The 26,998-nt window shown below is 45.0% G+C and overlaps 1 protein-coding gene across 1 annotated transcript in view; it reads right to left on the reverse strand.

Moving 5' to 3' along the window:
• Positions 1–1,076: 1,076 nt before the first annotated feature.
• ABCD3 (ATP binding cassette subfamily D member 3) overlaps positions 1,077–26,998 on the reverse strand; it is a 107,010-nt gene continuing 81,088 nt past the window's right edge. The window contains exons 21-23 of the mRNA XM_040359990.1: positions 23,673–23,777; positions 5,136–5,192; positions 1,077–2,265 (exon numbers count right to left, since the gene is read on the reverse strand). Of these exons, the coding sequence (XP_040215924.1) occupies positions 2,188–2,265; positions 5,136–5,192; positions 23,673–23,777 (240 nt within the window). The 3' untranslated portion in view covers positions 1,077–2,187. The remainder of the gene's footprint in view (positions 2,266–5,135; positions 5,193–23,672; positions 23,778–26,998) is intronic.

A 26,998-nucleotide genomic window follows, 5' to 3' on the forward strand; every position in this document is an offset into this window, starting at 1 on the left:
GGTTTTTCACAGGATGTGTCCGTTCTCAGACTGCAGACAGTCAGCAGTGGTTATGCATGAACCTGTGGAGTGCCAAGTGGCATGTTGCATGTTTGAACACAAACTGTCGACACAGAAATATGAAAATTTACTCCAATATGGGATGTGTGTACAGGGCAACAAATGACACCATGAAACTGGATCAATGCATATCTAATGCAGGTGAAAACACAAAATGCAGGTAGGAAGATTTATAATGCCTTTATGAATGAACTCTGCAGACACTCTTGAAAAGGATTTACACACATCCCATTTATTGCATACTCAGTGCATACCTTCATGTACAGTATTTCAACATATCAATACAACTCTGTTACCTTCTTAACCCATATATCCAAAAATCGTCTATTACACCCCACAGTGATCTCCATGTTCAACAGTATTAAAATCCTTCCAATAGTTAGTTTTAAGTTAATAGGTTATCATTTAATTACATGGAAGGATCTGAAAAAAATACACTGAAATCTGCAGGTGGGAAGTGTAAATCTGTAATTACATATAAAACTGAAGACAGACAGGATCACGCCAACAGACGTACCTAGTGGCATAAAACTGGCTTTGGGCTGCCTGCTTCTATAATATACTGGCAGAAGTTTTAGGGCCAGTTCACACCACATGCAGTCCAGTGCATTTTTTTTCTGCATAAAAATGCATAGAAGGTAGGTTATATGGTTTTTAATGGCAAAGTTCACACCAGTGCTCACAGATTCAGTGTGTTCTAGTTCAAGCAAAAAAGTAGAACATGCTGCATTTTTCCTGCACTGGAATGCTGTAAAAAGCATAAAAAATGTCCTTATTTAAGTTTGAGGAAAAAAAGAGGGGGGGGGAAACGCACTGGAACGCATCAAAAACTCAAATGCAGAAAAGCATCTGGAACACATCCAGACTGCGTTTCTATGGTGTGAACTGGCCCTTAGGGTTTGTGGAGCGCTAATTTATAAAGTGTCTAAGAAACAACACATCTGTGCTGTAATCAATTGTTCTCCCATTTTTATTAAAAGTGAACTCCAGGCTAAAACAGAAATACACAGATACTCTTTTTTTTTTTTTTTTTTTTACACAGATGAAATACTGCCTGAAGACCTGACTTTTCTCTACAGCAGTGAAGTAATACAACAAGGTCTTGTTTCTGCCCCCAGCCAAAGATTGGATAGCAAAGGAAAAACAGACTGCTGAACTCATCGCGGTCACTGTGCTCTCCTATCAGCATGTTGCTGTTTAGAACATAAGCACTGCAGAAAACCCGATTGGCCTTCTTGTGGTGCTCCCTCTTCCAGAGCTCTGTTGCACAGGACATTGCAAGAGGTTCACACCAAGTAAAATTCAAGCATTTGCAGCAGTTGCATTGAAAAAAAAAAAAAAAAAAACTTTATTAACCTGCATAGATGGGTGCATCTGCCTGGAGTTCAGCTGTAATAAAGATGTGAAGATAACGTAAAATTACCTCACTGGCTATCTTGGAAGATGCTTTTCAGGTACTTACAGATGATCTACACTGGCAATACAATGAATATATTCTGATGTATCCCCTCTGCTTGTGATCCCTAGAGTCCCGATATTGGCGGTACAACACTAAGAAATCTGGTTAATTTACATAATCATTAAGTGCATCTCGTCCATTGTCTTAACATTATTTCAAAATTAAAAATAAAATAAAAATAACCTGAGATTAATTTATAATAAAAAAGAAAAAAAAAGAAAAAAAAAAAAAAAAAAGAATGCTAAATCAGTTGTACTGCCATCTCAAAATGCCTATGGCTACAGGCAACAGTGCAGTCAATGCTTAAAAAGGAAGCACATACAGGCCAATCATACTGTCCCTTAATTGTTAAGGAAAGCTGATAAAGTAAGGGATGGATCTTTCACTCCTTCTTGGAACTGGGCACATCAATCCCTGGCCAAGAAAGTCAAAGGATGCAACTACTGACTCAGATCAGATCCCCTGGTTTGAACCTGGAGGAGGTATAAATTGTATGTACCCCATAGTACAGTAGTGTTAAGAATTACATTAAAGTATGCACAGATGTCAAGATTCTACATATTAGATTCAGATTCGTAGGTTTAGGCAACCTGCTAATTAAAAGAAAACTATCCTCTTGGCGTTTCCATGAGTTACACTCAATTTATAAGCCTTCCATTAACATCACTCTAAGATCCAAACTCCTCTGTGTCGTCAGTGATTGGCTTGAAAACATAATTTCCTCGGCCATCCATGTGGAGGTAGTACTGCAAAGACAGAGAGAAAGTACCAGTGAATAGGAGGCAGCATAGGAGTAGAAACCTAGAAGTATATAGAATGTATTTAAAGCGGAGGTTCACCGCTAAATTGCTATTTTTACCCTTAGATGGATGCTCATTTAGTCTAGGGGAATCGGCTAGTTGTTTTAAAATCGAAGCTGTACTTACCTTTTTAGAGAGCGATCTTCTCCGCCACTTCCGGGTATGGGCTGCGGGACTGGGCGTTCCTTCTTGATTGACAGTCTTCCGAAAGGATTCCGACGGTCGCATCCATCGCGTCACGATTTTCCGAAAGTAGCCGAACGTCGGTGCGCAGGCGCAGTATAGAGCCGCACCGACGTTCGGCTTCTTTCGGCTACTTGTGACGCGATGGATGCAAATGTCGGAAGCATTTCGGAAGCCTGTCGGAAGACTGTCAATCAAGAAGGAATGCCCAGTCCCGAAGACCCATACCCGGAAGTGGCGGAGAAGATCGCCCTCTACAACTGTAAGTACTGCTCAGATTTTAAAACAACTAGCCCATTCCCCTAGACTAAATGAGCATCAATCTAAGGGTATCTAAGGGTAAAAAAACATTTATGGGAGAACTCCTGCTTTAATCGAACAGTAAAGCACAACTTCATACAAAACTGAAATTTCAGCTTTGTATGCTTATTTATTTCATCTCTCAGATAGCCCACAGCCACGAATTTTGCACACAAGGTGAATCCTGCCACTTCTCATAAATATAAATTTGTTTACGCTACTGCAGACTGTCTTCTCTATTTAACCGCTTTAAGACCGCTCCAAAGCAGATTCAGCTCTGTGCAGAATCAAGTATATATAAGGGATTATGCAGCAACGGGTGGCAAGCGACACGCAGCATCTGGTGGCAGGCGACACCCAGCATCTGGTGGCAGGCGACACCCAGCATCTGGTGGCAGGCGACACCCAGCATCTGGTGGCAGGCGACACCCAGCATCTGGTGGCAGGCGACACCCAGCATCTGGTGGCAGGCGGCTGTGGCAAGCTCAGGGCGCTCCGATTCTGTATTATGGTGAGTTTAACCATTTCATTAGACATTACAAGGTAGCAAATACAATGTAGTAAAAGAAACAATGTGATTCAATCATCCTGACACCATATTGAGTAGGGTGAAATTTGGTGCCAAAAAGGTTGGGGTCCGCTGACCAAGTACATACAGCGCCACCAAGTTTAAAACACCACCAGCCTGGATTGTCCTCCTTCCACATCCGCCCAATATTTTTTTTTCTCCGTGGCTAGGGCCCACTTTTGATCTTGCACACGGGCCCACTGATTTCATGATACGCCCCTGGTAAATGCCCCTTGTGCTGTAGCATGCGTGTCAAGCTATTCTATTGTTTGGGAAGGATTATAAATCGGGGAATATCTTCTGCCTCACATTTTCCCGATTATAATCCTTCCCAAACAATAGAATTGCTTGACACACACACACACACACACACACACACACACACACACACACACACACAATGTCCGCCGGCACCTGCTGATCATTTAGTACACAGGCAGAACGCTGAACTGCCCATGTCAGTGATGGCGAACCTTGGCACCCCAAATCTTTTGGAACTACATTTCCCATGATGCTCATGCACTCTGCATTGTAGATGAGCATCATGGGAAATGTAGTTTCAAAACATCTGGAGTGCAGGGGCGGACTGACAACTCATGGGGCCCCCGGGCAATAGAAGATTATGGGGACCCCCGGGCAATAGAAGATTATGGGGACCCCCGGGCAATAGAAGATTATGGGGACCCCCGGGCAATAGAAGATTATGGGGACCCCCGGGCAATAGAAGATTATGGGGCCCCCCGGGCAATAGAAGATTATGGGGCCCCCGGGGCAATAGAAGATTATGGGGCCCCCGGGGCAATAGAAGATTATGGGGCCCCCGGGGCAATAGAAGATTATGGGGCCCCCGGGGCAATAGAAGATTATGGGGCCCCCGGGGCAATAGAAGATTATGGGGCCCCCGGGCAATAGAAGATTATGGGGCCCCCGGGCAATAGAAGATTATGGGGCCCCCGGGCAATAGAAGATTATGGGGCCCCCGGGCAATAGAAGATTATGGGACCCCCGGGCAACAGAAGATTATGGGACCCCCGGGCAATAGAAGATTATGGGGCCCCCGGGCAATAGAAGATTATGGGGCCCCCGGGCAATAGAAGATTATGGGTTATAGATTATGGCTTACAGATGGCCACCACACCAGGAGGCAGTGCAGAGGCGGGGCAGCTAAAATCTCTGGATTTTCACATCAAAAGCATGTCAGTTTCGGAAATATCAGGGACAGATGTAAAAAAACAAAACAAAAACAAAACACAGATTTTTACATACTGTCCCTGGTTTTACCGAGCCTGGCAACCCTGACGGGGCCCCCTAGTGGCATTGGGCCCTCGGGCAGTGTCCGAGTGACTCCATGGTCAGTCCGCCCCTGCTGGAATGCCAAGGTTCGCCATCACTGGCCTATGTAAACAAGGCAGATCACCGTTCTGTCAGTAGGGAAGGCATTGATGCAGGCACACAGGATCAATGTCTTCCCCTAGCAAAAGCACCTCCCTCACAGTAAGGAAACTGGCTAGGCACACAGTTAACCTCCTTAAACATTAAGGAAAACCAGCCCCCCGGGTAACATGGCAGCTAAGGGAAAGTGAGGCCGACTAATGTTCCCTGTTTGTTAGCAGGCCACTGTAAAAAAAAAAAAAAAAAAAAAACACACACACGGCTCTGCTTTCTGCAGCGTTGTGTACAAACATGGTGACAGAAATATAGTCTGAAAACGTAACTTATTCTGTCACTGACCAATTCCCTGAAATAATGTATAAAGACACTATACCTCATGGTGTTTCCACAGGGACTTTCTGTGTGACACTGTGAACAGACTTATTCCAACCTGTGAAAAACAAAAAGGGACACAACAATCAAAACTCTGCACTTTATTAATCACTTCACTACTGCAAAAAGTTTAAAGCAGCATTAAACCAAAAAGCAATCATATTGCAGTGTACCAATTCTTAGATGTGATGGCTGCATTGGTTTTATTTTTTAGGCTTGCTTTCTTCTATTTTCATCTGTTAGTACATAAGCCGACTTTTTTTTCTCCTCACGGTGACAGCGCGAGGAGAGAAAAAAAAAATGATTACCGATCCTTTGTTTACATCACGTGATCAGCTGTCATTGGCTGACAGCTGATCACAAGGTAAGGGGCAGGGACCGGATCTGTGATCGCCTGAGTCTCAGTGACTCTTCCCAGCAATTGGAGTCTGCGCTGCAGACTTTAATCGTCTATAGCGTGGATAGGAAGTGGTTAAATGACTGAAAATCCTCTTTAAAAACAAAATTGCAGCTTACGTGTTTTTTTTTTTTTTTTACAGGGTAGCAGCCTACATGTTTTAGTTAAGGTGACCTTGCAGAAAAGTCTGAACTTCTGATGACCGTCAGACAGACGAGGAGTGAGGGAAATCTACCAAAAAGGAGCGCAAACTGCAATAAAAACACGACTGATCTTAAAGGGGATGTAAACCCAATTCATGAAATTTGAGCCGGGCACATGTATCTGCAGTATTTTGTTGTCCCGTAGCTCTCTCCTGAACCGTTCCCTCTCATCAGCCTGATCACTCCTGACAAATTCTCTGATACATCAGGTAAAAGCAGCCTGAAATTTCTGTCAGGGGAGGTTGTTAAAATAGATTAACAGGGAGCTGGCCCTGTTACAACACACCTCTAATACCACGTACACACGATCGGAAATTCCGACAAGAAAACCGTGGATTTTTTTTCCGACTGAATTTTGGCTCAAACTTGTGATGCATACACACGGTCACACAAATCTCGTCTGAAATTCCGAATGTCAAGAACGCAGTGATGTACAACACGACGACGAGCCGAGAAAAATTAAGAAGTTCAATGATTCTGAGCATGCATGTTTTTTTGTGCGTCGGAATTGTATACAGACGATCGGAATTTCCGACAAGAACTCTTCCCATCGGAAAATCTGAGAACCAGCTCTCAAATTTTTGCTGTGGAGCCTACACACAGTCGGAATTTCCGACCAAAAGCTCACATCGAAATTTTTCTTGTCGGAATTTCCGACTGTGTGTACGCAGCATAAGAGTCTCTGCCTATTGGTTGGAGCCTTTCCTCCAATCAGCAATTTTAGCTATCTTGGCTGTATGCCCAGACATCACATGATCTGAACTCCCTAAACAGTATATAAATGTGAACACAGCAGATATAAATGTAAAACCTATGTAGGGGGATTTGATTAATCTCTGTATCATCTGAAGCTGTTCACTTCACTGGGTGTATGGAGGGTTTACATCCACTTTTATGCTGTCACTTTAGAGATGCTTTTAACAGAGTTCTTGATAGTCCTAGCATTTAGGGCAGTATGTGCCCAGGAAGGAATCCCTGAAACGCAGACTGCTTGCATTCTGGGCACATACTGCCCTAAATGTTAGTGCCACTCCTTACACCGTCCAGCCGCAACAGCTTTATACCCCTCAGAGTTTAACAGTAGAGCTGCGCAGTGCATGTGTGCTTTTCATTCGCACCCAAATGTCAGGATTTCAAGCACCAGGGGTAAACGCCCATTGTGCACGATGCCCTAAGCCAACGACAGACAGCTCCCATTAACATCTGTATTCTACACACCGGATTTAAAAATATAGGGTGCTTTCGTGCCTTAACCACTTGCCGACCGCCGCATGTATATGTACGTCCACAGAATGGCACGTACAGGCAGATGGGCGTACATGTACGTCCCCGCCTTTCCGCGGGTCGGGGGTCCGATCGGGACCCCCCCCCCCGCTACATGCGGCGGTCGGATTCCCGCGGGGAGCGATCCGGGACGACGGCGCGGCTATACGTTTATAGCCGCTCCGGAGCTGAAGACCGGGGAGAGCAGTATGTAAACACGGCTTCCCCGTGCTTCACTGTGGCGGCTGCATCGATCAAGTGATCCCTTTTATAGGGAGACTCGATCGATGACGTCAGTCCTACAGCCACATCCCCCTACAGTTGTAAACACACACTAGGTGAACCCTAACTGCTACAGCGCCCCCTGCGGTTAACTCAAACTGCAACTGTCATTTTCACAATAAACAATGCAATTTAAATGCATTTTTTGCTGTGAAAATGATAATGGTCCCAAAAATGTGTCAAAATTGGCCATAATGTCGCAGTCACGAAAAAAAATGGCCGATCGCCGCCATTAGTAGTAAACAAAAAAAAAAAAAAAAAAATGCAATAAAACTATCCCCTAGTTTGTAAACGCTATAAATTTTGCGCAAACCAATCCATAAACGCTTATTGCGATTTTTTTATACCAAAAATAGGTAGAAGAATACGTATCGGACTAAACTGAGGGAAAAAAAATGTTATATATGTTTTTGGGGGACATTTATTATAGCAAAAAGTAAAAAAAATGTAATTTTTTTCAAAATTGTCGCTCTATTTTTGTTTATAGCGCAAAAAATAAAAACCGCAGAGGTGATCAAATACCACCAAAAGAAAGCTCTATTTGTGGGGAAAAAAGGACGCCAATTTTGTTTGGGAGCCACGTCGCACGACCGCGCAATTGTCCGTTAAAGCGACGCAGTGCCGAATCGCAAAACCTGGCCTGAGCATTTAGCAAGAAAATGGTCCGGGGCTTAAGTTGTTAAAGAAAGCAGTTCAATACTTTATTGAATGCTTTGTACATATGCTTGCTGAAACTGAATAGCATTTAGAAATATCAAAAACAATATCCATGTGATAAGAACCTTATTGATAAACACATGTGGATGAATAAAAAATAAAGTTAGGAATTAGGACCTGTGTCTAACCACTCATTCTGAGGAGGCCATGTTGTATCTGTGGACAAAATGATGTCCACAGATATAACGGTGGCATCCACCGATATATATTTTCAGAAAAGGTTAGGCACAAACGGGTATCTAGGGCTGGTATAGGAAGATAGTTATTTGTTTATTTGGGTTCTGATAAATTAATTAGTACAGTATGTAGCATTTAGAAATCTCAACAGATCTGTCATTAAAGAGGAGTTCCACCCAAATTTGAACTTCCGCTTATCCCACTCCTCACCCCCTTACATGCCACATTTGGCATGTAATTTTTTTGGGGGGGAGTGGGGGCTTCAGGAAGAGTGGGACTTCCTGTCCCACTTCCTCCTTCCTGTAGGCGACTAAGCTTAATCGCCTACAGGAAGGGGCTGCTGTAGGCGATCGCCTAGGACACGTCACAGGTCCTAGGCGATCTCCTGGCCAATTACACGGCGCAGCGCCGGGCCGCTCGCGCATGTGCAGTGCCGCTCGTGGGTGCCCGGCCTTGAAGCCGAAAGGTGTCACGGCCGGGTGCCCACACTGAGAATGAAGACGCCGGCCGGGGAGGAGGGGAGAGGAGCGGAGCCCCGGCCGGCGCGCTGGAGCAGGTAAGTGTCTGTTTATTAAAAGCCAGCAGCTACATTTTTTGTAGCTGCTGACTTTTAATAAACATACAAATTGGCTGGAACTCCCCTTTAAAGAGTTTAGGTCTAACCTAAAAAAAAGACGAATGTGGACTAATGTTTTTTTTACCCTTAATGCATTTTTTGCATTAAGGTAAAACAACGTTTTTAGTTTGTTTCTCTGTGCCCCCCTTTCCTGTGTGAAGGGGAAGAGAGGGGAGAAGAGATCAGCGCTGTGCAGGGCTGCATCTTTTTTCTCCTTACTTCCTCTTTACACAGCATTTGAGCAACAGGAGCCATTGGCTCTTTCTGCTGTCAATCAGATGCAGTAAAGAGGAAGTGGGGGGCGGGCCTAAGTCCCACTGTGTAAGTCTATGGCATGGGTCTTCAAACTACGGCCCTCCAGTTGTTCAGGAACTACAATTCCCATCATGCCTAGTCATGTCTGCGAATGTCAGTGTGTTACAATGCCTCATGGGATGTGTAGTTCTACAACAGCTGGAGGGCCGTAGTTTGAGGATCCCTGGTCTATGGAGTGCAGCTCCGTAGATACACAGGTCGGCAGCGCAGGGTATACGCTCTCCCCATAGCCAGCGGCGGTCTAGGGTGTTCACTCAAAAGAAGAAGAGAAGCCAAGATCACCACCGGTGACCCCAGAAGAGGAGGAGAAGGGCCACTCTGTGCAATACCACTGCATAGAGCAGGCAAGTATAACATGTTTGTTATTTTAATTTTAAAAAATATTGAGTTTAGTAACAATTTAACCATCTGGAAATTATCATGTAAACCCCAGAGGATGAGTCAATGTCAAAACACAGATTTTGGATCAGATGGTGGGAAAAGCAAATTCTCAGATATTCCATGGAGAAAAAGACTGGAATGGATGGAGTAGGGAAAAACATGACCAAACCTGCCTACTAATCCACCACAAAAAAAGCCCTGGTTTATGCAAATTCATAAAAAAAAAAAAATTATAATACCATTAACTACTCCCACACCCTTTTCTCTAAAGGATTAGCATGTTTTTTTTCTCCTGTTTTGGAGATATGTTGGTTGAATGCCCTGTAATGTTTTGCATTTTAAAGACTAAGTCCACCTTTAACAAAAAAATACATATTTTTACGGCAAAAATAAAAATAAAAAAAGAAGTGCATTATTATATTTTTGCAAATGAGCCTACAAAGCAATGCAACCTTAATCAGTGGATCGCAGGTGCCAAGACCAGCTCTGTATCCATACCAAGGTTTGGACTTCAAGGTACTGATCGCAGTACTTGTGTTCCATTGAGAACTACAATTCCGTCTTCCACTGTGGCAGACGGGATCTGCAGTGCATTCATTGACAGTTCACTGAACGAACAACGCGGTAATGTGGGTGAGGCCCTGTACAGTCATGCAAATTTCAAAAGTGACAGCTGCCATGGAGGAGAAGAACCCCTGCATGTTACGTCCAGCCTTCAATATGTATCATGGTCCCAAATGGACCTTTAACCACTTCCATACCAGGTACTTACAAAGCTTCCCGCCCAAGCCAATTTTCAGCTTTCAGCACTGTCGCACTTTGAATGGCAATTGCGCGGTCATGCTACACTGTACCCAAACAAAATTGGCGTCCTTTTTTCCCCACAAATAGAGCTTTCTTTTGGTGGTATTCGATCACCTCTGCGATTTTTTTTTTTTTTTGCGCAACAACTAAAAAAAGGCTGAAAATTTGGAAAAAAAAATACGTTTTTATTTTTTTCTGTTAATTTTTTTGTAAATAAGTTTTCTCTTTCAATTACGGGCACTGATATGGCGGCACTAATGGGCACCGATGAGATGGCACTGATGGACATCGATGAGGTAGTACTGACGGGCACAGATGAGGTGGCACTGATTGGCGGCGCTGGTATGCGGCACTGATGGGCACACATAGGCGGCACTGATGGGCACACATAGGCGGCACTGATGGGCACACATAGGCGGCACTGATGGGCACACATAGGCGGCACTGATGGGCACACATAGGCGGCACTGGGCACTCATAGGCGGCACAGATGGGCACTCATAGGCGGCACAGATGGATACTTATGGGTGGCACAGATGGGCACTGATAGGTGGGCACTGGGCATGGATGGGCACTGTGGGGTGGCGCTGATGGACACTGGGGTGGCGCTGATGGACACTGGGGTGGCGCTGATGGACACTGGGGTGGCAGCACTGATTTTTGCCAGGTTGCCAGTCAGTGCCCATTTGTGGGCACTGACTGGCATCTTTTTTTTTTTCTTTATGCTTTTTTTTTTTTTTTTTTTCTGTCATTTTTTTTTTTTGCCCACCCTGGTGCTCCAGGGTGGGCATCCCTGGTGGTCCAGTGTGGCGATCCGAGGGGGGGCTGCGCTGATAAACAATCAGCGCTAACCCCCCCTGTCAGGAGAGCCGCCGATCGGCTATCCTCTACTCGCGTCTGTCAGACGCGAGTGAGGAAGAGCCATCGGCGGCTCTTCCTGTTTACATCGTGATCAGCCGTGGTTGGACACGGCTGATCACGTGGTAAAGAGTCTCCGCCGGAGGCTCTTTACCGAGATCGGAGATGCAGGGTGTCAGACTGACACCCCGCATCACCGATCGCCGCGATGCGCGCCCCCACGGGCGCGCGCGGCATGAAATCCTGCAGGACGTTCTAGAACGTCCTGTCAGGATTTCATAACCACTTCCCGGACGTAAATCGGCCATAGGCCGGGCGGGAAGTGGTTAAAGGGTAGGGTCACCTATTTATGAAAAAGGTGAACTAACTTTAAATGGTAGTTAGTTCATCTGCAAAGATGGATTTTTTTCATTTTCATGGAGTTGAGCTTTAACTAACCTGATCCCATACAGAACTACAAGGAACTTCATCCCTAGAATGACTGTCAGAGCAGACATTTGCCTCATCAAAACCATCAAGACAGACAACATAAAAAACAACTCCTTATGCTCCATGTACACAGGACGCATTTAAAACTGCTTCTAAATGATTCAACTTCACAGATGGTAACCCACGTTTAAAACGTCCGTTTAGGAGTGAAACAGTGGCTTCTGAGACCATTTAGCAGAGGAAACCAAAATCAACACAAACAATAGAAGAAACAATGAGAAGCTGCCAAGCAAGGGCTGATAGTGAATGGATTGGCAGACTTTCTCAGCCAAAAAAAAAAAAAAAAAAAAAAAGAGAAAGAGAAAAAGAGAAAAGAGAAAACCGATTAGCAGAGAGAAGCTCCTATTACAAAACAGCTCTGCCTATGATGAGAGGGGGCGTGTGCCTTTTCTCCAATCATCAATGTTGTCCATCTTGGCTGTATGCCCAGACATCACACTCTGTGTTAACCAGGAAGAGAAAATCTCCTAACACAATCTCAACTTTCTAAACAGTATATAAATGTAAAACACCAATGTAGGTAAATTTGGTTAATCTCTGTGCATCATCGGAGGCTGTTCACTTCACTTGGGTGTATGGAGGGTTTACATCCACTTTAAGCCGGCCATAGATGGTTCGAATCGTGTATGGGGCAGGCTGAATGTACCCATGTTGATTGATCGATCAACTTGGGTACAACCAGCCTGTTGAATTTTACATGTGATTATTGCCAGCAGCTGTTATAGCCACTAGCAATAATCCCTGTGCATCCCCCTGCTAGGAGGAGAACACAATGGCTCTGCGAGAGGGATTTCCCCATGAACACTGACTGTGTTTGCGGGCAAGTAAATCGCTCCATCTATAGCTGGCTTTATTGTACCTATACTGGAAACTCAAAATCAGAGGATTAGAGCAGCTCTGGACCAAGGGAAAAACTGGGTTTGGCTACAAAGCCCTGTGTGAAAGTGGCACAAACCGAGGTCTATAAGGCAGGAGACTTCGCCTTTCTCATCTGAGTTAAGGAGGACTCCAAAAGGTAAATCTTTAAAATGATAGGGTAACAATTGCAGATGGCAGACATAAGTGCTTTCAGAAGGGGCAGATTAAATGTCCCCAGAACTGTTAGGAAAGTGTAGGCTAGGACCACACATTACAGCAAAACCATGGACTTTGTGTCTAGAAACAGACATGTTGAGCCAGATTCATAAAGCCGCGCGCAAAGTTGCGGCAGCGTAACTTTTCTTATTTACGGTAAGCCGCCGCAACTTAACACGCAAGTGCTGTATTCACAAATCACTTGCGTGTTAAGTTGCGGCAGCGTAGCGTAAATTGGGCGGCCTAATTCAAAATAGGCGGGTAGGGGGCGTCTCCTATTTAAATTAGGCGCGTCCACGCGCCAAACGTACTGCGCATGCGCCGGCCTTAGAAAAATCCCAGTGCGCATGCTCCGAATTATGATGGTGTTTTCGACGTGAACGTAATCAACGTAAATCCCCATTCATGGACGTGTTACGCAAACGACGTAAACATTTTCAAATTTCCCGCGGTCACGACATCCATGCTTAACATAGGATGCGCCTGCTTTGGGCAGCTTTATCTTTACGCCGGGAAAACCCTTACGGAAACCAAGTAAAGTGACTGCGTTGGGCCCGCGTACGTTTGTGAATTGGCGTATGTCGCTGATTTGCATATTCTCGGCGTAAATCAGCGAGAACGCCCCCAGCGGCCATTTTAAAATTGCAGTTAAGATCCGACGGTGTAATACAATTACGCCTGTCAGATCTTTGCTGCAAACCGGGAAATCTTGTTTTCTGCATACAGAAAACAGATAAGCCGGCGCAAAGTGTGAGTTATGCCGGCGTATCACTGATACGCCGGCATAACTCTTTCTGAATCTGGCCTGTTGTGTTCATGTGGTGGCAAGGCAACTAAACTCAGGGCAAGATGCAAATCCTTGGGTACTCACGAAACCCAGATAGCTGGCAGCTGGTGAGGGTCAAAAGGCCAGGGGTGACCAAAGTCACACTAGACATTCCATGGGAACAGATCAAAGACTGGAGTTTGATGTGGCCCTTTGGCGGGGCAGAATAGTAGAAAAGAGCACAGAACTCATATGTGACACTCCCCCCAGAGGATGATACATGTACAATCTCAAGCCCTCAGAGTTAACCTCAGTAGAAAACAAACTGCTACAAACTTATTGTCCCTTAAATGAACCAGGAAAAAGTATGGTCACCGTTTCTTCCCGAAATAGGTCCTGAAAGGTAGTCCCAGGAAGTTTCTGTGCAAAGCTCAAAACGTAAGTACGCAAGCCAAAATTATTGCTCAGGTTAATTTAAATATTTTTGGTAAGAAAAATCCATTCACCATCCCATGTCTATAACTAGCCTTACACCAAACACATAAAGCTGCTGTAAGGTAACCATCTCTCTTAGCTTGTTGCCTACCGGGAAGTTTCTTCCCCCAGCAAAATCCTTTACTCCTAGTCATCACATAAATTCCCAATATGTTTGATTGTTTAGTCAACAAACATTCACCGAGTACAAAATCGTCAGAATTTTCAATTTCTAAAAAAGTAGCAAAATTCCAAACTGACATTTTACTGTTTACCTAACTAGGCGTTTCATCCGAGAAGTTCAACCTGCTGCTCAGAAAATGCCATAAAGAGCCAACAGTGTCTATGAGAATTTAGAGTGAACACGGCAAGGAAATAAATAAGATTCACCGACACTCCTACAGTTCAAAGAACGTTATCTCCAAACCTTGCTGACCTTCACCATTCAACATAAAAACACCCACATAAAATAACAAAACCGATCAGATCATGGATGCACACATAGCTAAATACAATATATTGTATAGTTTATAAAATCTAAGCAAGAGATTTTGCATAGAGCAGCCCCGATCCTCCTTCTCAGGTCCCCCTTCTGGCACTCTGGGCTCCTCACCTGCGCCCATAGCAAGTCGCTTGCTACAGGGGCACTCATGCATGCTCTCTCCCGACACATCATCCATAAGATACACAGAATAAATGCTCGGTCCCTCCTACTAATTGATTGACAGCAGCAGGAGCCAATGGCTTCCACTTCTGTCTCTGAGCCAAAAAGGGGAAACCACGCTTGTTCGCACCCTTCCCTCCTTTTTTGGGGGGGAGGGGCTACCTGGTTTTGACAAGTACCCACTCCCACTTTTGGGTAAGATCGCTGATCTACGTGCATTTACGACCCCTTCTCCCCCCCTGGACACAATAGCATCAGATATGACCTGCGAGTAGGTCTGATCCTTTCTTCTGCTAGGAATAAGTCTGTGCCAGGTATTAAAGGGGGTACAGGCATGATGATGTCTTGGGCAAAAATGGCCAGACACCTCTGCCAGTTGTTTTTGGAGAGAAATTATCCCCTCCCTGGCCAACCACAGACAGCCATAGAATCGGGCCACTTAACCTGTGTAACAAAATATGCCTTCAACTGCACCAAGTAAAACTTGCTAAGAGATCAAAAAAGATTCCATCATCAAAATTGTGCCCAAATCAGGGCCATCACTTGCCTGTCCAGCACGCCCATGATGACGGCAGCCGAGGAATCGCCGACATCCTCGGTGGGGGAATCAGGAAGTGAAGCGTTGCGACTTCACTGGCTGGTTTCCTACTGCGCATGCGCGATCGGCGTGGCCGTCCTCACTGATCCCCGCTCTTTCCTGGGAACAGTGCGTTTCCCAGGAGACAGCGGGGAGGGGGGGTAGGTGGTGTGACAGCGGAGGGGGGGAAGGTTTCCGAAAAGCGGAAGTTCCATTTTTGGGTGTAACGCCGCTTTAATATTGGCCACCTTTTGGAATTAAAGCGATACTAAACTTGTTTAACTGCCATCATACCTATTTATGTATAAAGATCATGCCATTGTATTTTATTTAATATAAAGGAAAAAAAAAATGTATCCGTGTACCTCATTTAATCATCCCTGCTCAGAGGTATTTCTCAGGTCTTCCCTGTTCTCAGGGAAAGTTCTCAGGGATGAGTTTCTAGTACTCTACTGGGCTAGGAATCTGTGTCTGCACAGCGCTGACTGGTGCTGTACCAGTCACCTGGCATACAAAATAAAACAAATTCAGAATAGAGAACCAAAATAAATAATAGCAACAAAGCATTTTAAAGCTTTGTACAAATCCATATTTCAAAGCAAATGTTTTTTTAGCAATAACATGGTGTAGGCAGGATTGACCGACAATAGTTTTTGCTTTGTTCACACTGTAAAGATATCTGGATGAGGTACTGCCAATCACAGACTTTGTCATGCCCCTCTAGTCAATGTCTATGGTGTGTATGCGCTGGGACTAACAGGGAGGTGAAGCCTCCATCAATCAACAGCTTATATCCTGCCCCCATAGTGTTTAACAATATGAGGACATAGAGGGGGAGGGGAGTGTTTAATACTGTGTATACACCAACATGTGTGACTCTATAGTCACATGGGCTGCACAGATAGGAAAAGGAGGAAATGAACAACTTAGAAGAGAACTGAAACTGGATCATGCTCAGATGTGGGAGCGGCTGGTCTACACAATCTTAGGCTTCAGCAGGGACACAGACAAGTATGTAGGGACAGTGAACAGGGGGGGGGGGATCCACCAGGATTATTGCAATCTACAGAAAAAAAATTCTCTAGTGGCAAAGGAGTATGAATACAATATAATATAGCATGCATTGACAGTTTTTGATGACACTTTACGGAGCTTTTGGGATTTTTGTAGGATTGCTGAAGAGCCAAGGAATAACAAGAACTATGTTAACAAATACTTACATTTTGCTTTATTATAAAGTCCTGAGACATTACTGCAGCATTATACTATTCTTTACCCTGCTTCACAGTATTCAACCATGCAATTCAAACATAAAGCAGTGTAACATTTAGCAAAAAGTTAAACTTGTGTCTTCCTTGTCCACAGATTAGAATTACAGGTTACAGCAGAGTTTTAGAACAAAGGGAAATTTGCCATGCAAGCAACAGAAATTGTGTAATATTATAGGCAAAGCAGTTGAAATGCAGGATGTGTCAATACAAAATGGCATGAATGCAGCCAAGACATTAGAAAACACATGTTAACATAACTTAATTTATGCAGAGTAATTTATGCAGAGATTTAAAAAAAATTCTCACAACTGTAAATCTTCAAATGCCAGTTTACTGGAACCCAATACCAGTTTATGATAGGTGCTTAATGTTCTTTCTCAATGTTTCCCAGCATTGGAAGGGTGTGACAGCCAACATTCTTGGTTGAGCTGTTCAGACTGCTGGCAGCGATCAAAACTTTCTTCTCTAATCAAGACGTAAGCTCCAAAAGTTGTTGTTTGTGTGAGTGAGGACACTCATACATTATATTAAAGAATCTCCCAAGTATTATCACCACCTGCACCGACTCTACAACATAAAAGACTCCAAAACACTGGTTCTGGAATACTCATGTATACACTCAGGGCTAATGGGATATAGTGGCTTCCCAAATTGTGGTCTCAAATAGGACCTCTAATAAAGAAAAGGGAATTTGGGACTATTAAATGAAGCAGTTGACTGGTTGGGGTTAGGTTGAAAGTGAACAAGTTTTTATTGCATATGTTTATTTAGACTGTCTATTTATTACAGAGAGCTGGCTCACAGCCGACTGTAACACCATTCTCGGAGAATTGGTGCCAACAAACTATCGTATCATAACTGAAAACAGAATAGGGCAAAGAGGAGGAGGACTGGCGGTGATCCATAAGAATCACCTGGCAATCACTAAACCAGCCCTTCAAAACCCTCTTCCATTCATGGAAACCCTTACTCTACAACTACAAACAAATCCCCAGGAGACCGTCTATATTCTACTCTGCTATAGACCACCTGGCCCAAAATCGCAGCTTCTCCCATCATTGATGGAGTTCATCTCCACTTACACCCTTATCAGCAAACACCTTTTGCTGCTTGGGGATTTCAACCTTTGGGCCAACTCCTCACAAGACCCCGTTGCCGACGCCTGTATTGACCACCTGGAAGGATTAGGGCTACAGCAATTAGTATGTGGGCCCACACATGCTTCAGGTCACACGCTCGATCTTATTTTCAGACAAGATCTGGAAATAAACATTTTGGAAAATGAACCGTTGCCATGGACAGATCACCATGCAATTAAATTCATAATTTCCATAATTTTTTTAACAAAAACATCAAAACCAGTGACAACACACTGGACTAGATGTCAGAAGAAGCTCCACTCGGAACTCTTCAAAACCACATTAAGGGAAAAAATAAAGACAATCCAACCACATCAAACGGTCTCAGAAACTCTGAATGCCATAAATGCAGCCCTATCACAGTCAGCAGACTTAATAGCGCCGAAACGGAAAACCTGCATCCGGAAAAACACCTCTAGCTGGTTCAACAACCAGCTATCGTTACTGAAGCAAGAGTGCAGAAAGGCGGAAGCCGCCTGGAAAAGAAACGCTTCAGAAGAAAACCTCATCATCTACAAGGCCATAACAAGAAAATACCATAAAGAAATTTTCATAGCCAAGAAAAATTACTTTTCCAAGGCTATCAACAGCGCCCTCAACCGCCCCCGTGAACTCTTCAAGATGGTCACTCAGACCATGAATCCCGTCTGTCTTGAAGCCCCCAATTCAGACACCCAAGAGTTCTGCAATGAATTGTCGGATTACTTCATTAATAAAATTGAGGGAATCCGTGAAAGCATTCAACAAAACAATACCCCCCTCAACCCCCCTTGCAATCATTCACATAATACCCACAGAAATTCACCACAATTAGGAAAGTTCACTCTAGAACCGATCTCCATCGATGCCACAAAAAATATCATCGGTGCTCTGCGAAACAGCACAGCGCCTAATGATATTATCCCCACCAAACTGCTGAAGGAATGCGCCGACATCTTGGCACCTCCTATCACGCAGCTTATAAATCAGTCCTTCAAGGAAGGGATAGTGCCCTCCCAGTTGAAGGAGGGCATAATTCAGCCCATCTTGAAGAAACCCACCCTAGACCCCAAGGACCCCCTTCATCACCGTCCCATAACAGGCCTAAATGTCCTCTCCAAGGTAATGGAGAAAGTAGTGGTACAACAGCTGCAACAGCATCTAGATACCCATAACCTACTTGACCCATTCCAATCGGGTTTCCGCCCCGGATACGGTACGGAAACAGCATTGCTCAAAATATGGGACGATGCTCTAGAGGCCGCAGACGAAGGAGAACCTTGTCTCCTGGTTCTATTGGACCTGAGCAGTGCCTTCGACACTGTAGACCACAAACTGTTACTGACTCGGTTAGCTGATGTAGCCAAAGTCGCAGAAGGTGATTTATCTTGGTTCTCCTCTTTCTTGGAAAACCGATCACAAACAGTGAAACTGGGAGCTTTCACCTCTGAGAAACGCACGGTATCGTACGGAGTCCCTCAAGGATCGCCTCTATCGCCAGTGCTGTTCAACATCTATCTTCGTCCTCTTTTTGAAATCATCAGCAGCCATAAACTGCTTTATCACTCATATGCAGACGACACGCAACTGTATTTTCGCATTTGCAACAAAAAGGATCACCATCTCAATCTAGAGACATGCCTCTCTTCGATAGAGAACTGGATGACAAAGAGTTATCTTAAACTCAACGGAGCGAAAACAGAACTTCTCCTGTTTCACGCCAAGCGTATGAATCAACCTGCAACAACTTGGATACCCCCGCCCATTCTGGGCAAAAACATCACCCCTAGCGCCAAAGTCAAAAGTCTCGGGGTCATCTTTGACTCCTACATGACAATGGATGCACAAATAGGGTCAGTAGTCAGCGGATCTCACCATCTGCTGCGCCTACTACGTAAACTCACTCCTTTCATTCCGAAAGAAGACATAGCGGCCGTGGTGGGAGCGATTGTAAACTCCAGATTGGATTATGCAAACGCCCTTTACCTCGGACTCCCAAAGTACCAAATCGCTCGTCTGCAAGTCGTTCAAAATACGGCCGCCAGACTAGTGACTGGGAAAAAAACATGGGAATCAATCTCACCTTCACTGAGAGCCCTTCATTGGTTGCCAATTAAAGACAGAATCGTTTTCAAAGCACTCTGTCTAACGCATAGATGTATCCATGGGAATGCTCCCCATTATCTATGCGAAAAAATAAAAGCTCACAACTCCAATCACGTTCTGCGATTCACCAACCAAAATTTGCTCCAAATACCAAAAGCCAAATACAAGTCCAAAGGAGAAAGAAGATTCGCGGTCCAGGGTCCCAGACTATGGAACGCTTTACCAACCAGCATTCGGTTGGAGGAAAATCACTTAGCGTTCAGGAGAAAGATCAAAACTCATCTCTTTTGATATCAAAGGAGACAGGAACAACCAGCGCCCAGAGGCGATTTAGTTCGCATGTGCTGCGCTATATAAGTTTTTCATTCATTCATTCATGCATGCATTCATTCATTCATTCATTCATGTGTACTGTAATGATGTATCGCATGTATGGCGGTAGCATGTACAAACGCACAAGAAAAAAACAACATTGAAGCCTATACATAATCATAATTAATGGCACATAGCAATGAAATACAACGGTCAAAACGGTATGAAATATTAATATACATACACATATGGACTGGGCAGCACATACCATGATGATAAATACCATATTTTCCGGCGTACAAGATGATTTTTCAACCCCTGAAATTCTTCTTAAAAGTCGGGGGTCGTCTTATATGCCGGTAACCTAACATGCAGACCGCGGCCGTCCATTTTTCAAAAGCCGCGCCTCCTCCTTCTGCCGTTCCGTGATAGGCGGAACACTCAGCTTCCCAAGAGACACTGTGTTTAGTGTTCCTCCTATCACAGATGCCCTCTCGTCCTCGGTCTCGGACGAGAGGGCATCTGTGATAGGTGGAACACTGAACACAGTGTCTTCTGGGAAGCCGAATGTTCCACCTATCACAGAACAGCACGAGGAGGAGGCGCGGCTTTTGAAAAAAGGACGGCGCGGTCTGACAGATTCTGCATGTCAGGGATAAGGTAAGGGATCATCGAGGTATGCAGTGGCACAGTGAGGTATGCAGTGGCACAGTGAGGTATGCAGTGGCACAGTGAGGTATGCAGTGGCACAGTGAGGTATGCAGTGGCACAGTGAGGCACCTAATGGAGGCCCAGTCAGGCACCTAATGGAGGCCCAGTCAGGCACCTAATGGAGGCCCAGTCAGGCACCTAATGGAGGCCCAGTCAGGCACCTAATGGAGGCCCAGTCAGGCACCTAATGGAGGCCCAGTCAGGCACCTAATGGAGGCCCAGTCAGGCACCTAATGGAGGCCCAGTCAGGCACCTAATGGAGGCCCAGTCAGGCACGTAATGGTGGCACAGTCAGGCACGTAATGGTGGCACAGTCAGGCACGTAATGGTGGCACAGTCAGGCACGTAATGGTGGCACAGTCAGGCACGTAATGGTGGCACAGTCAGGCACGTAATGGTGGCACAGTCAGGCACGTAATGGTGGCACAGTCAGGCACGTAATGGTGGCACAGTGAGGCGAGGCATGACTAGTAGGAAGGGGGGTCGTCTTATAAGGCGAGTATATCCCAAAACCAACATTTTAGCTGGAAAATTAGGGGTCGTCTTATACGCCAGCAAATACGGTAAGTATAGAATTGTATAAGTCATAGAAATGGTATATCGGAATAGAATCCTATTGAGGCATGTAGCTAAATCCTTGATTTCCGACGCGTTTCGTGTGAAAACACTTCCTCAGGGGCAGATGCTATAGGGTATCTGAATTAACTGAATATAATGAAGTCAAGCGATTGACTAGGTATAACCAGAAAAGACAAATATGTCAGTTCTGGGTACGTACAAGATATAACGAACTATGGTGTGCGTGGGGGCTGGACCAGAAAGGCTACACTAGAAGGTAAATACTTAGTGACCCCAGTGCAAGGACTTCACTCACTTACCTCCAAGTGTTTCTGTAACCCCAATACAAGGCTTTCAGTCTCTTACTTACATTTTTGGTGACTTTGATCTTCCCAATAGTATTCACTATGGTTATCCTCTTCACCACCTTTCACTTCCTTTTATGGTGTGTCATCTTACATTACCATCACACTTGCACACTTCTCAGACTTTCATCACGTTCTCACCGGGGTATTCCATTTCATCTTTTTTCACTCTTGTTGCTCAATCTTAATGGATTTATTTATTCATCAGATGTCCACTCACAACCTTGACCAACCAATTGGTTACACCATGAAGATGGCAACCTGTGCTCTGGGGATGATGCTTGTGTGGCTTGTCCTGCACTGGACTGTAAACCACCTCAGCTCCCGGGACGGACAGCCTTTCTGGTCCAGCCCCCACGCACACCATAGTACGTTATATCTTGTAAGTACCCAGAACTGACATATTTGTCTTTTCTGGTTATACCTAGTAAATCACTTGACTTAATTATATTCTGTTATTTCAGATACCCTATAGCAGGGCTCAAAATTTCAAGTCCTGAGCTACTAGCCAGGCCTCAAGGCATACTCGCCACCAGTTGCCCCGCCCAACCCCTATCATGTCCCGCCCCTAATCCCGCCCCTAGACACGCCCTCATAAATCTCATTTAATTACACTAAAATGTTTTATGTAGAATTAAGTAATAAATATTAACAACAACTTAATCCATGCCCAAAAAATGCAGCCTGCCCATGTCTACCAATGCAGCAAAATGTCCCCACATTGCAGCCAGAGTCCCCCCTCACCACCCACATTGCAGCCAGAGTCCCCCCTCACCACCCACATTGCAGCCAGAGTCCCCCCTCACCCCCCCCCCACATGTACATATCAGCCAGAGTTCCCCCCTCACCTGCCCCCCCCCACATGTACATATCAGCCAGAGTACCCCCCCCCTCCATGTACATATCAGCCAGAGTTCCCCCCTCAACTCCCCCACATGTACATATCGGCCAGAGTTCCCTCTCACCTCCCCCCCCCCACATGTACATATTGGCCAGAGTTCCCTCCCCCGCATCCTACCTGTTCTGGGTAGGAGAGGAGGAGCCGCCGCCAAATGGTTCAAACCGCGGGGAACATTACAGCTTTCAATTCAATAGTTGTGTGTTCCCCGCAGCACGTGTTCTATACAGCCCCTCCCATCTTGTCTGGGAAACTTTGATGGACAGATAACCCATCCAATCCTGGGATGGGTGATCTGCCTATAAGTTTCCCGGAGGGGAGGGAGACGCATGCTGCGGGGGAACACACAGCTATTGAATTGAAAGCTGTAATGTTCCCCGCGGTTTGAACGCTGCGGCGGCGGCTCTTCCTCTCCTCTCCTCGTTCGCCGCCCCCCCCCCTGCTCCCAAGCAGCCAGACAGTCACTCGCCAGCCCTCAAAATTTACTCGAGAGGCGAGTGTAAATTTTGAGAGCTGCCTATAGCATCCGCCCCTGAGGAAGTTATTCCACACGAAACGCGTCGGATATCAGTGATGTAGCTACATGCCTCAATAGGATTCTATTCAGATATACAATTTCTATGACTTGTACAATTTTATACTTATTTATCATCATGTTATGTGCTGCCCAGTCCATATGTGTATATTAATATTTTATACCGTTTCGACAATTATATTTCATTGCTATGTGCCATTAATTTGACATTATGTACATGTTTCAATGTTGGTTATTTCTTGTGTGTTTGTACATGCTACCTCCATACGTGCGATACATAATTACAATGCACCTATGCAACAAAAACTTGTTCACTTTTAACCTAACATCAACTGCTTTATTTAAAGTCCCAAATTCCCTTTTCTTTATTACTTGAACCCGGGATGGAAGCACATTCATGATGTGCTTCATCTAAAGTCCCAAAGCTCCCCTAATTTTGATCAAATAGGACCTCCAGAAATAGCTTACAGTCATTTACCCAATGTGCTATCCACTGGCTGATAATAGGAGAACAATGAGCATCTGTCTGGGGCCTGAGACTCAAGAGGCTCCATTGGAATACCTCAAAAGGTTCGGCATGATCCAAAACACAGTTTCCTTCACTTACCGTCCTACAATGGCTGTAGATAAAACCTTCTACATCCACACTAACAGCGCTTGTGCATTCATCCAAGATTGCAAACTGAGGCTTGTGGTAGAATAAGCGTGCCATCTAAAAATCAAAAGAAAAGCATTGAACACAAAGTAGCAAAGCATAAAACAGACCTTAGACTAAAAGAACTCTGATCTTAATGATCATTTGTAAATACACTGCAATAAAGGAGCTTTTGAAATTTTGCCATTTCTGGCTGGCCAATATGCAAATAAGCAGCTCCATGACTCCTCTACACAATGTTACCGTATTTTCCGGCGTATAAGACGACTTTCTAACCCCTTAAAATCTTCTTAAAAGTCTGTGGTCGTCTTATACGACAGTAACCTAACCTTACCTTATCCCAGAATCGCGGCCGTACGTGTTTTCAAAAGCCACGCCTCCTACAACTTCTGTTCCGTGATAGGCGGAAACACTCAGCTTACCAGGAGGCACTGTGTTCAGTGTCCGCCTATCACGGAGGCCCTCTCGTCCTGTGTTTAGTGTCCGCCTATCACGGAGGCCCTCTCGTCCTCAGACGAGAGGGCCTCCGTGATAGGCGAACACTGAACACAGTGCCTCCTGGGAAGCTGAGTGTTTCCGCCTATCACGGAACAGAAGATGTAGAAGGCGCGGCTTTTGAAAAATCGTACGGCCGCGATTCTGCATGTCTTGGGATAAGGTAAGGGCACAGTCTGGCATGTAATGGGGCACAGTCTGGCATGTAATGGGGCACAGTCTGGCATGTAATGGTGGCACCGTGAGGCGAGGCTTGACTAGTAGGAAGGGGGTAGTCTTATACGGCGAGTATATCCCAAAACCAACATTTTGGCTGTAAAATTAGGGGGTCGTCTTATACGCCGGAAAACACGGTAGATTAAAGCACACCTTATAGAACAAAAATATTAAGGATGCGGTTTCCAGCTTCTTCTGAAAATGCTAGTTGTCTGGCACTAAACAGGAATATACATGCAGCACATAAAAGTCAAATACCTAGTGTATCTGAAGCCAAATCATCAGCATGACAGCCAGGGAATTAGCATTTTCAGACAAAATGGTCACTACTTCTCTCATTACAGTTTTTTGTTGTTGTTTTTTTTAAGTCCAACGCTGGGCACAGATATTTTTTTCTTACACCATCACTCATTTTTTTTCTATAGGAGCGCACCAAGATATGAAAAGTGCTCCCGATATGTAGATCGGGAGGCTGCACTTTTACCTGCCTGCAGTATTGGATCTGTATCCAACACCACCAGTTTCAGTGTACTGCCTTTTCCCCTCTTACGCTGCTGTGCCATTCACAAAACAGTGATGACATTTGTGCTGTAATTTATAAATGATGAAGGATAGGGAACTGAGGGCGGAGGTAAAAACAATGGAAATTATGTTGTTCACAGATACTGGATCTACATATCAGGAGTTTTCAGGTGATCTTAAGCGTGGCACACATTATGTTTTTTCCATTCAATCAAGCCGATTGAATGAAAACAAAAAACAGTCATCAGGTCCGGTCGTACTAACACCCGATGTTAGTACAGCAATCTCAGTCACTGAGCTGTTGTGTTCTGACAGGGGGGATGCCCCTCCCTCCCTCCCGGAAGAACACTCTGACCAGTGCTCTCAGCCGTTGGCCAGCTGAGAGCGCTGATCAGCAGTTGGTCGGCTGCTGGTTTTCCAGCATGCTTGTCCAACAGAAGCCGGACAATTGGTCGACTTCTGTCGGAAAGGGTGGCATACACATGACAAATGTCATTTTGTAATAGGATGATTGAAAGCAACTGGGTGAAACATAAGAGATAGCAAAGCTTTTGTGAAACTTCGCTGCCATTTAAAAAAATAATCCCTGGGATGATATTTTTTTTTACTATGTATAAAACAGAGCAGCAGGGGAGAGCAATTGTTTTCATTACATTAAGGGTTCTAGTTCTTGTGAAATGGCTATAGTATTTTACTGCCACCAAAAGGGATAGCAAAGCTCTGCATTTCTTTTAAATTAAAATAATAAACTTATACTTACCTGCTGTGTAATAGTTTTGCACAGAGCACCCCCGATCCTCCACTTCTTGGATCCCCCAGCTGGTGCTGCTGGCTCCCCCGCCGCCGTGTACTCCACTTGCTATGGGGGCACTCATGCAGAACCAGCTTGGCCCCACCTTTGATCCCTCGTCACTGATAATTCTGTGATCGACAGCAGCGGGAGCCACTGGGGGAGATTCAGATAGAGATACGACGGCGTATCTCCTGATACGCCGTCGTATCTCTGAGATCCGACGGTCGGATCTTACGCATAGATCTCCCTTAGATCCGACAGGTGTAAGTGACTTACACCGTCGGATCTTAGGCTGCAATCTCCCGCCAGCCGCTAGGTGGCGCTTCCATTTGTATACGCGACGAATATGCAAATGAGCAGATCCGCCGTTTCAGAAACGACCCCCCCCCCCCCCCGTAGTTTTTTTTTTACGTCGTTTGCGTTTGGCTTTTACCGGCGGATAGTTACCCATGCTATATGCAGCGTATCCAATGTTAAGTATGGCCGTCGTTCCCGCGCCGAGTTTTGAATTTTTACATCGTTTGCGCAAGTCGGTCGCGAATACGGATGGACGTAATTTACGTTCACGCCGAAACAAATGACGTCCTAGCGACGTCATTGGGAGCAATGCACTCCGGGAAAATTCCGCCGGGGGATTTACGATCCGCCGGCGCAAGTTTCGAGGTAAGTGCTTTCTGAATACTGCACTAGCCTCTCAAATTTGCGCCGGCGGATCGTAAATCAGATAGATTACGCGGATCTAAAGATCCGCTAATCTACCTGAATCTAGCCCATTGTATCTGAGCCAATGAGGAGGCAGGAGAGCCTTCTCTCTTATGCACATTGCTGGATCAAGATCAGACTCGGTATGTATTTTTTGGGGTGGGAAGGGGCTTTTGGGGGAGCTGCACGCAGGTTTTTTATCTTACTGCATAAAATGCAGTAAGGTAAAAAAAAAAACACCTTCCTTTACAACCACTTTAACTGAACTGTTGCCTCAGAAGAAATAAATGATTTACATGGATAAATGAGCATCAGCTTGCTTTACTGCTCCCCAGAATTATTTAGAGAAATTAACATCACTGTGCCTCATCACTGCACCCCTGCTTTGATGGGACACGAAAATGCACTTCTGTTTTTTTGTTACATTTACTCAAAAAAAAGGTGCAGGAACTCAACCACGACCCGTTCAGATTTCACAAACAGTAGGAGGGTCTTAAAGGGGCATTAAATACCAAAATTGCATTACATACAGAGTGCAGAGTTCAGGGGG

The sequence above is a fragment of the Rana temporaria genome, chromosome 7, assembly GCF_905171775.1.
Source record: "Rana temporaria chromosome 7, aRanTem1.1, whole genome shotgun sequence".
Lineage (NCBI taxonomy): Eukaryota > Metazoa > Chordata > Amphibia > Anura > Ranidae > Rana > Rana temporaria.